We start from the raw sequence: 11,440 nt of genomic DNA, 5'->3' as shown, positions 1-11,440 counted from the left end.
GTACATTATTTTATGTACCAATCTGTTTAGGTAATTATTCCTCCCATCTTTTTTTTTTTTGCAAAATATGTATGGATAGGTAATATAAACTGTCATACATATTTCCAGAGAGGAACATAACTCAGCTATTTTCTCCTTATATTTTATATAGCTAAGAAAGAAACTGGGTGATAGAAATGTAAAATTATCCCGTACTTTGGACAGGAAAGTCTGTAAGAAGCAACTCAGAGATGTCTATTCAAGTGTATCCTTAGGGAAACATAGATCAGGATGGAGTGGTCGAATGTGAACTGCTTCATCTGAAAACGACACAACCATTTTACCATGATATGGGTTGGCATCTTTGTCTTATAAGCTTGGATTTAAGAATATTTACAACCCAGTGGTTCTGGTGTCTTGAGAGATTTTTACATCCCTTTATTCCACAGTGGTTGGTTTTTCTAACATTGATTTTTGTAGCTGTACTTAGCTTTACTCAGCAGACAGGGAATGTCATTTCACAAATTTTAGTTGGAGAATACATTTCTTTCTAGATATTTTATTTCTTTTATCATGAGAAGCTTCTGACAATCTCAGCCTAGCTAAATAGCCCATTTCTCTAAGAGAAGTGAGAGGGATTAAAAAGTAATATTCTTTGGTTTGTTTGCTTATGTTTTTAATCCTTAGCTTGTTTGGTAAGTTCTGGGAGGGACCTGAAAATCCACAGGCAAAATATGTATGGATAGTAATATAAACTGTCATACATATTTCCAGAGAGGAACATAACTCAGCTATTTTCTCCTTATATTTTATATAGCTAAGAAAGAAACTGGGTGATAGAAATGTAAAATTATCCCGTACTTTGGACAGGAAAGTCTGTAAGAAGCAACTCAGAGATGTCTATTCAAGTGTATCCTTAGGGAAACATAGATCAGGATGGAGTGGTCGAATGTGAACTGCTTCATCTGAAAACGACACAACCATTTTACCATGATATGGGTTGGCATCTTTGTCTTATAAGCTTGGATTTAAGAATATTTACAACCCAGTGGTTCTGGTGTCTTGAGAGATTTTTACATCCCTTTATTCCACAGTGGTTGGTTTTTCTAACATTGATTTTTGTAGCTGTACTTAGCTTTACTCAGCAGACAGGGAATGTCATTTCACAAATTTTAGTTGGAGAATACATTTCTTTCTAGATATTTTATTTCTTTTATCATGAGAAGCTTCTGACAATCTCAGCCTAGCTAAATAGCCCATTTCTCTAAGAGAAGTGAGAGGGATTAAAAAGTAATATTCTTTGGTTTGTTTGCTTATGTTTTTAATCCTTAGCTTGTTTGGTAAGTTCTGGGAGGGACCTGAAAATCCACAGCTCAGTGGAAAGCAGAAGAGAGGTCACACCATTGCCATACAGAGATACTTTTCTGTCACCTTACCATTGTATATTTATAAATCCTAAGGTTTGAAGACTCTCAAGAGGACAGTTTTTCATTTGGTACAAATTTAATTTTTCTAACTGTAGTAGAAGTTAGTGGGGCCTACTAACTTTGTTTTTATTTTATCCCATAAGTAAACTTATTTCTACTTTGCTGTGCTTGTTTATGATTCAACAATTAATCATATATTGAAGCCTCCTCTGATTCCTTAACTTCTTTTGGCTCTAAAATATGCTGATATTTGGAATTGAGAAATTTCTGATATGCATTCCTTCCCACTTTGGGATCTTAAATATGTCAAGGAAGCTCTCTTAGTAAATGCACAAAATTCGTGGGAATAATCTTTTTGAAAGAAGCCCCCTTTCAATAATGTTTCGGAATATAAAAGCTATAATTTGTCTATCAGAAGCAAGACAAGAAGCCTTATTCTTTATGTACTTTCGTGTCTGCCTAAGTGATTTTAATCAAAGAACTTGGCCTTCAAAACTATCACACCTTTCTGTTGAAAAGGCCTTGCAGCTCTCTAGAGAGAGAGAGTCTGGAAGAGTTTGGCTTGCATAGAGGCCAATCAGACTCACCCTCCTCAGTCTCCCAATTACAGATTCAAGACAGTAAAGAGAATCGAATGAGGGATCCCTTTCTGGTGCAGTTATTTTTAGAAGCATATTTAGGTGATACTGGTTTGTTCAAGCATGTCCATCATATTTAAAGGTGACCTTAGAGATGGTGAATGTTTTAGTTATTTCTTACAGTCTAGATGGCCTCATGCTGACGCAGGCAAGCTTTCACACTTGGATCCCTTGTGATCAGTGAAATGCCGGGGGACAAACTGACACTCAGAGGCCCGGAGAACGAATCCAATACATGACCTTTGTCTCATTAGCAGCATGACCCAACCAATCAGAGAAAAGCCTGGCTTTCATCCTGGTGGCACAGGCACAGCTCTGACAGGGACAGCAATGGAATCCTTGGCGTGACTCTAAGATGAAGCCCTGGTCCTCCTTGAAAGGCTTTGTCAATGCAGACATATCGACTTAGGAACTCTTTCACTGTCTGTCTTTCTGCCTCCCTGTGTCTCTTTCTCTCTTTAATTAAATTCCCAAATGCCCAAGTTACTTACCAATCTAAGGTAGATGCCAGTGCCTTTGCAATCTTTATTCTCTTTTCCTTAGAAATGTATTGAATGCTCAAGAATTTGTAATAAAATCAAATATTTAAATATTTATATTTTATTTAAAAAGGCTTAACCGTTCATTTGAAATAATTTTCAGACTCACAAAAAGTAACAAAATACTACAAAGAATTTTATTATATCTTTCCCTCACTTCCCTAAATATTAATATCTTACAGAATCTTCATATAATGATAAAAACCAGGAAATTAACACGATTTACTATTAATTATTCAATTATTCATTTTTTTCTAATATTTTTTGCTAATATCTTTTTTCTTTCTTTTTAAGGTTTATTTCTTGTATGAGAAAGTAAGACAGAGAGAGAGGAGAGAGAGAGAATGTGAGAGAGAGAGATGGAGAAACAAGTCCTCCTAACAGGATCTTCACACTGTGATCCTCCTCCAGCCTCAGCTAATCTGGATCATGGGCACGTATGCATGTGCACAGGGAGGTCTCAGGACATGAACTGAGGACCTTCCCATGTGGTCCAGATGTGTTACTGCTGTGTCTACTCCCTAATATTCTTTTTCTGATTCAGTATCCAGTCCAGGGTCATACGTTACATTTAGTTGCTCTGTTACATCAGGGTGTGCACGATATGCTATGTCTCCCTCTTAGTGATGTGTACTTTAACAACTGCGTTAAGGTGATGTCTGCCTCTGTGCAGGTCCTATTTTCCCCTTTGTAGTTTATAAGGATATGTGGAGAGACTTCAAGAGTACACAGTCTCACTTTTTCTCATCACACTTATTCATATCTTTGGATAGTTTGCAATATTAGTAGGACCATGTGTTATTATTTTAATGACATGCCACAAAGAATAAGAATATTGGGATGAGAATAGTCTTATTGTCTAACTCTCATTTTGTCATTGTTCAATTGTTTTTTTTTTTTCTACTGATAACAATTGGTCGTTATTCTATTGGTATCTATTGGGCTATTGGAAGAGTCATGATGTATTTTTTTTCTATGTAAAAATGCATCGTGACTTCTGACAACCCAATATATTGTAGTTTGTATTTTTTTTTGAGAGAGAGGTTTTTGCTATAGGGTATGTGCAGTCACCAGAGAGACAGATAGAGACAGAGAGATAAAAAGCAAGAAATCACCCCCCTGGGGGGATGGCCATACCACAATCCCTTCTCCTCCGTTCTCCTCTTGAGATTTTGGGTGTACATGCACATGCGGCCGGCGTGAGTTTAAGCCATCGGGTCTGGGACTTGAACCGTGGTTGACTACAGAAGTGTCCAGCAACATAGTCATTACATCAACTACTGGTCCCATAGTTTGTATTATTTGGTACTTTCTTAGATTCCTATCTTGAGTGAAAAAAAAAGTCCAGTATATGGTACAGAATAAAAATGCTATTTCAAAAATTTGCTTCATGAAGTACACACCACACTTTCTCTGTTTATCTAGATCTTCTCACCCCTTTCATCTTTACTTTCCTTTCTCCTTTTCTTTGATAACAATCACTGAGGCCTACTAAACAGTTACAGGTACGAAAGGCCAGAAAAGCATAGTTCTGATCTCCTGAAGTGTTAGGCCAGAGGGCCCAGGGTGGCACACACTTAGACTGGGTGCTGCAGGTTTGATTGACTGCATTTGGTTGAAGGCCCTTTTGTCAGGACCTGCACAGAGGCAGACATCACCTTAACCCAGCAGTTAAAACACAGAGTAAAAATCAAGGCAAAATGTGACAAAGGACTGAGGTGAAATCAGGATAAGGATTTGGATGTGGCAGGAACAATGTCATCTACAGCCTATACTGTAAACCATCCACTTTGCTTTTGTGGCTTTTGCTGCTGTGTGGTTTCTACTAAGAGCTAATACTATTACATTTCACACATACACACACATACAAGTAAAGAAAAGAAAGAAAGAAAAAGAAAAGTCATGTTTTCCTGAAAATGAATGTGATTGAGTAGGTGTCTTTCCCCCAGAGACTAAAGACTATCTGACATGGCTGCTTGCTAGGACCCAAAACAGGGACAGAGGTCAAATGATCCTCTTTGAAGTTCTTAAACCATGACTAGAGACTAGCTCTTCTCTGCTTGGTCTTCGAGGCTACACTTAAAGTATGTTCAAAGTTATCTTTTTTCAAATGACTGAGGGTTTCCTGACTTACAAACCTTGTTACAGTATTAAAACATGTCAATTTTTAACCAATAAATGATGTATCTTCTTACTGTATTCAAATAATTTCTCAAATCTCTCGTTTCCCAGAGTTAAAAAAGAAAAATTGGCCATCTCTTCATGAATTCTCCATATATCATCTTATTTTGAACTTTTGTATTATGGTAAATTACATAAGTACACATTTTTACAACCAAAGAGGTCAATCCATCCTTTACAATGATGAATAATGAAAGTGCTAATATTGTACATTCCTTAGGTAGATGTGTACAACTCTAACAAGAAGCTCTTCATGCAAAAAAAAAAATAAAAGCTATCTAAGCAGGAAAATATAACTCAGTTTATCTATGTAACATTAAATGTAATCATCATTATTGGTTTTTAAAATGCTACATCATTTCTTAGATTTCTTCTGATCACATAAGAAAATGGAAAAAAGAAACAGGTCATTCATTTTACTCTATTGAGCTACATATCTGACAAGTCATTTATTACAATAATAATGTATAATCTCAACCATTTCAGCTCCCTTTCCCTTTTTATTCTTATCTTGTCATGCTCTTCATCTGTTCTTATTAGAAGATTGACTATACCTGAATTGGAGATCAATAAGAATAATGATGACCAGTTGAATGACTCACGTAGCTACCACTGCCAAGGCTTTCAATAAAGCTCTGATTTTCTGTGAATTCCATTTTATCCCTCTCCTGATCCCCCAGTGGGAAGCAGGTTTCACTTCTTAAAGCAATTCTGGGCACTCATTTTTAAGGGGTTAATGAGCACTGGCAGGAGAAAAAACAATGTTTTCCTTTGTGTTCTCTCTGTGCTATGTGTTTAGTATCCAACTTAAAGATAGCAAACATACCAGTCAACACATTGCGAATTTAGCTTCTTCCAAGTCTCTGGGTAAATAATCATATTGTTAGTTATTGGAAATCTAATAGTCTTCTTAAGCATTTACTATTATTAAATATTAGTAAGGCTGCCCTATGGACAGTTTTGCTTGCTCAAAAAGAGCAAAAGTCTCTCTAGAATAAGTTTAAATCTAATATAAACCAAAATTTATAGAAAAGTTGGATGAAATTTAGCTCCACTAGTAAAATGACATACTATTTACAAATAAAATACTCAAATCAATAGAGGTCTACCCAATTCTTCCCCCCCCCACCACCACCCATTCATATTCTCTTTTCAATGATTTCTTTAGTATATTCAACCATACTTCATTCAATTCGAAATTGCTATAAAAATGATTATCGCTTACCCAAAAGAATTACGTAAAGTCAATGCTAGCACTTTGCCACACGGTCAGTGGCAGAATTATAAAAAAAAGTAGCCCAGATAGAAATGTGAATATGTTCACCAAATCCTGAATAATCCTAAGAGTTCCACACCCTTCCCTTACATCTTTAGTCTGTGAGCCACGTCAGTGGGTTTGGCTAAGCAGAGACCATGCTCTTGAGTAAAGAAGGGATGGAGTAGAAGAAAGGTGTACTTTTGGTTGCAGGAAAGAGCTGTGCTTAGAGCTGAATTTCTGTGGCTCCATGGGGCTATCTTTAAAGCAGCTGAGGAGCAGAGGCCGAATCTTACATGGGCAGCAAGCTGTGGCAAAGCAAGCTTTTTATTTTTTTAGACAGGTTTTTGCTATAGGGCGCATGTACTTGCTGGAGAGACAGCGAAAGAGAGAGACAGAAAGACAGAATGAAATCACCCCCCAGGGGAAATGGCCACGCTGCAATCCTTTCTCTTCCATTCTCTTGTTGGAATTTTGGACATGTACATGTGCTTGGAGTGAGTTTTAAGCCACCAGATGCAATACTCAAATCATGGTCAACTATGTAAGAGTCCAGTGATGTAACCATTCCACCATCTGCTGGTCCTTAGTGCAGGCTCTTACCACCACGATAGTCTATGACCTTGAGCTACTGCTGGTGACCCTGCTAGTCTCCATATGTGCATCAGCTGCATCCACTTTGCATTAACACACACCAGTCCTTTCTCTACTCCAGAACTGGATTTGCATGCTTTCATCTGGAGATATATACTTATTGGCTAGCTATGAGGAAGCTTTCCAATTTAATCTAGAGACTGGGGTAGGAAAGAAGCTCAGAAAGACTAGACAAGCTTTTAAGATAGTCTTGGCAGGTAACCTGATAAGCGAAGAAAGGAACAAAGTGTGGCTCTACAGAAAACAGTTTTGGGACTAGAATTACTTTGACAGTTTTAAATAAATATGAAAACAGCAAAAGAATGCAAAACTGTACATGCACTATAGTCATGACTCCATAAACAAAAAGTTGTGCATGTTACCAAGAGTAGAAGGAAACATAATAGGACGTTAAAAATGTTATTCGTACATGATGAGCATAGGGATAAATTTGGTCTTCCTTTAACTTTTCATTTTCCACATTTTCTATAATAAGCATGAATATCTTTTCATAATGAAACATAAATAAACTAAGGCATGCATGCACGTACAGAGAAAATATAGTTTTTAAAAAAGATTTTAAACTACTAAAATCCTAAGTATTGGGTTTATGTGGAGTCTGAAATTCTCATTATAATTCCATATTTGGTTGTCTTCAGGAACATCTCATTTAATAATATAAATGACCACATACATATGACACATTAATCCATGAACACCTCAGCTTTTCTAGCCAGGCAGGTTGCAGTGAGTGTGATCCAACAATGTGGGGAATATACACGAGGATTTTGGTGTAGAAAGGCCCTGTCTTTGAACCTTTCAGCCTGCAGAGAATACAACTTAGGGAAATGTCTGAAAGTGGCACTAACGGGTGTTTTTCTGGTGGAAAATGGTGGTATAGGGTTTGGGGAGGGTTAAGGTGAATGAGGCAGGAAGAGCAGCAAAAACAAACCAACTTCACATCTTGCCAATGTCAGTTTATTTATTTCTTCCATGAGTGAGAGAAACAGAGAGAGAGAGAGAAAGAGAGAGAGAGCGCAAGAGACAGCACCTCAGCAGGGTCTTGACACTGTAATCCACCCCAGCTTCAGCCACTGTGGATCTTGGACACAAGAGTGACTGGCATACTTAGGAAGATTGCATGCAAATCTTGACCCTTCACCTTTCTGTATGTGTCAGCCTTGCAGTGGAGCACTGTGTTTTGCTGCTGTCCTATCATCTGAAACTTCTAATAGCCCATTTCAGGCACATCTTAAGTGCAAAGCACTCTTTAGCTTTTACTCTATGGCAGATGGAGAACATCTAGCCTGAAGGATTTCTGTGAGACCATGCAAAAAAGGAAAAGCCAATCAATACCCCGCATTCATTGTTGACTTCTTGGAAAGATGTCAGCTAAGTTGCTCTTTGGTGAATATTAGGATTGTCAGGAGTATTTAAATAGTCATATAGAAAGTGGTTTTGAATCATTTATTCAGAGAAAAACTGAAAACACCTTAAAGGAAAAGCGAAGCATAAGTTAGCGCCAGGGCTCAACAACCAGCCTGGGTCTCAGTTTAAATCGCACAGCAAACCTCTTTGTTTACAGCAGTCAAATACGACTGTCTACCAGGATCAAATTAACCGAAAATAAGCTCTGGAAGGCTGACAGCGTTAATTGTCATTTAATAGACCCATTTCCTAAACTCCCTAATATCTTGTGTTGATTGTGATTGTTGACGGTCCCATGAGTAAATCTAATTTAAATTGATGCTCAATTTGGCCAGGATTGAAGAACTACTGGGTGGCAATTGCGGAACAACTGAAGAAAATTCCTTTCATCTTCTGGTAAAGCACTTGAACTTTAATACTTAAATATAGCCCATTTCGAATCCTTAAGTGAAAGCTTAATTCTCAGAGAAAGAATTTGAAGGTCCCTTTGTTTTCCACTGAAGATTTTAAAAGGCAGTCAGCAATTAATAAATGAGATCATCAGCAAAATAAAAGTCTTTTTTAAACTGAATTTTAATAGGCTCATATCTCAACCTGAGCTTAGTAGTGTTTAGGATGAAAGGATGCTGGTTATTTGTATGACCTCTGGGAGCCCTGTAATGATTGGGAAGAAAGAAATTATAATCTTTCAGCCATTCATGCTTGGAAGATTACTTTCAATAGACACATAAATTGTCCATGTCATTCTTTTCTTTGGGCGACATTCAGAAATTACCAGAAAGTATATTATGGATCAATAGTTGCTATGCCAGTTGTCTTTTTCTTATTTATTTATTTATTTTTTTGTTCCTCTTTCTCCCGATTTCTCTTTTGGGTCTTTTTTTCAATTACAAAAGACTGGACATATCTTCTTTACATAAGCTATTCCTCTGCTTTTCCAGAGCTACCTTCTATAACAGATGGTGGGCACACTTTGTACTGCATGTGGTTCTCATTAAACCTTCGCATGAGATTGAAGCCTGCCACATAAATGAGTAGAGCTTTTCTGAGACCTGCTTAAATTATGTCTTTTTTATTGCCACCACCCAAACTCAGGTTCATTACAAATACGAGTCAGACAGGAGACACTGCAGTATACTCCCATCAATATCCTTAATACTATTTCTCCAGCTCTAAAAAAATGTGGTACTTTGGACATGCTGTAGGATTAAAAAAAGAAAAAAACAATGACGTCTTTTTACCCCCAACACACATATTTACAGCACCAAAATTCCTAGATATAGTTTCATTGAAAAACTCACTCTCGGGACCAGCAGTTAGCATAATGGCTGTGTCGCTGGACTCCCACGTAGTAGACCATGGTTCAAGTCCCAGACCCGGTGGCTTAAACTCATGCCAGGTGTGTGTGCGTGCATGCCCAAGATCCTGAGAGGGCATGGAGGAGAGGGGCCATCCCCCCTGGCGGGGGTGATTTCTCGCTTTCTGTCTCTCTGTCTGTCTCTGCCTGTCTGTCTCTGCCTGTCTGTCTGGTGAGCGCATGCGCCTTATAGCAGGAACCTCTCTGAAAAAAAAAAAAAAAGAAAAACTCACTCTCAGATGGAAAATTCCTTTGGGGATTGATAAAGTAGCATAGTCTCCCCAAAGTAAAGTTAATAAGCCATTCTCCTGGGTTATAAGAAGAGGACAATGTGGTTGGAAGAACAAAAATCAATAGGTAATATCTAATATGAAAACAAAATGAGTTTCTAGAAAGCAGCTTTCATTTTGTTCTGTATGTGTTCGTACATTTTTCTATTAGTAGTTCGCTATGGACTCCAAAGTCTTTCACAAAGCAGCAATACTGATTTAAATATAAAAGCTACAGAATTTTCTGTGATGAAATTTCCTGCTTTCATATTTGCTAGTTTAATAAGAGGTTAACATAAAGGAATGTTTCATTGTAAGTAATGTAAATAGCAGATGTAGAAAATAATAATGCAAGTTTAAAATAATTAAGCATTTTAAAAACTCCTAGAAACAGAAACCCTTCATATATAGTCCTCTGGTTTAGAAAAAGATCTGTTTCAGAGTTTTTTCTGAGATTCAAAGGCAAGGGCCATGAGCTGGAGCTCTTTGCTCATTTGAAGTAAATTGCCTTGACAGTGCATAAGAGAGAGAAGAACTCTGAGATAATTGGGTTCAAAACAAGTGTTTGCAGCATGGAGATGGAGCTTTTTGTGCAGATTAAAAGATGTGTCAATGAACGATCAGGTTAAAGGTTCTATTTGGGAAAAAGTTACAAACAGGATCATAATTTAGTTACAAGATAAAAGAAGAAAGAATATTTGAATATTAATTCAATAAGCACAGCTACCTACTGCATGTCTAGCTCAACTCAGGCATTTGTTGTCCTAGGGACCATTGGGGAGGTCCTTCCTACATTCCCTCAGTTCTTCCTGAAGGTCACTTACAATGTTAGTGGAAAGTCCCCAACCACGCTTTCTCCCTCAAGCATCAGTTTTTCTGCCAGAGTCTGTTCCCTTTTCATAGGAGTGTATCTTGTCTGTGCACTGTGAGGGCCTGAAACTCTGGGAAATTGAGAATGATCTCAGAAGGGACCCTCCAATAGTGGGGGATATGAATTGATAGGCAAGTATACCTTGGTGGGACAGTTCTGGGGTGTGAAATACAGTTGGTCAGAAGGTCCTTAGCTGAATTTTGACACGGTTGCCCACAGTAGTAGCTTACTCATTAATACCCCCTTTTCTTGCTTTCTTCCTTTGTCTGGCTTCCCCAGAGTCACTGCTTCCTAGATCACTTTCCAAATAGACTATTTCTTCCCAAATTCTTTCTAAGGCTCCATTTTGGGAGAGATTCAAACTAAGATATATGCTGGTTGGATGTTTGATGGAGAAAAATGGGGGATTTTTCATTAGTAGATACTGATCTTGTCTGATTTGCATTCAGAAAAATGGAGTTGTCTAGGAAATAGGGATATTTTACAGACGGGACTGAGGAAAAGTCAGATAGATAACTGAGGTAAATGGCGAGGTTTACTCCCAGACTGGTTGTAATCCACATTTAATTAAGAGATTGAAATGGGACATGGTTCTTCACCTTTGCATCATCTATTATGTTGTAATAGAAATAGTAAAAAAAAATTTTTTGAGGGAAAACCCACAGGGAATAAGTCACTGTGTTTAGCATGTGAAGTTCTTAGACTTTTAGACCTTTTCTTTCAAATTCTCATCTCATTATATTCTTTCCAATAGCCTTGGAGAAAATATTCACATATCTATAGTTACCATTTTTCTTTCTCTTTAGAAAAACACCAAGGTGGGAAGAGGCAACATTGATTTTTGGGGGTTGGGGTTGGGGGTG

The 11,440-nt window shown here is 37.6% G+C and overlaps 1 protein-coding gene across 1 annotated transcript in view; it reads left to right on the top strand.

Moving 5' to 3' along the window:
- Positions 1–7,363: 7,363 nt before the first annotated feature.
- Positions 7,364–11,440, top strand: part of LOC102472042 (ubiquitin carboxyl-terminal hydrolase 7) — an 18,929-nt gene continuing 14,852 nt past the window's right edge. The window contains exon 1 of the mRNA XM_006158459.2: positions 7,364–7,547. Within this exon, the coding sequence (XP_006158521.1) occupies positions 7,364–7,547 (184 nt within the window). The remainder of the gene's footprint in view (positions 7,548–11,440) is intronic.

This window comes from Tupaia chinensis, unplaced genomic scaffold, assembly GCF_000334495.1.
Source record: "Tupaia chinensis unplaced genomic scaffold, TupChi_1.0 Scaffold000597_1, whole genome shotgun sequence".
Classification (NCBI taxonomy): domain Eukaryota; kingdom Metazoa; phylum Chordata; class Mammalia; order Scandentia; family Tupaiidae; genus Tupaia; species Tupaia belangeri.
Note: the sequence above shows the minus strand (reverse complement) of the source record. Positions and strands in the feature narration are given on the sequence as shown.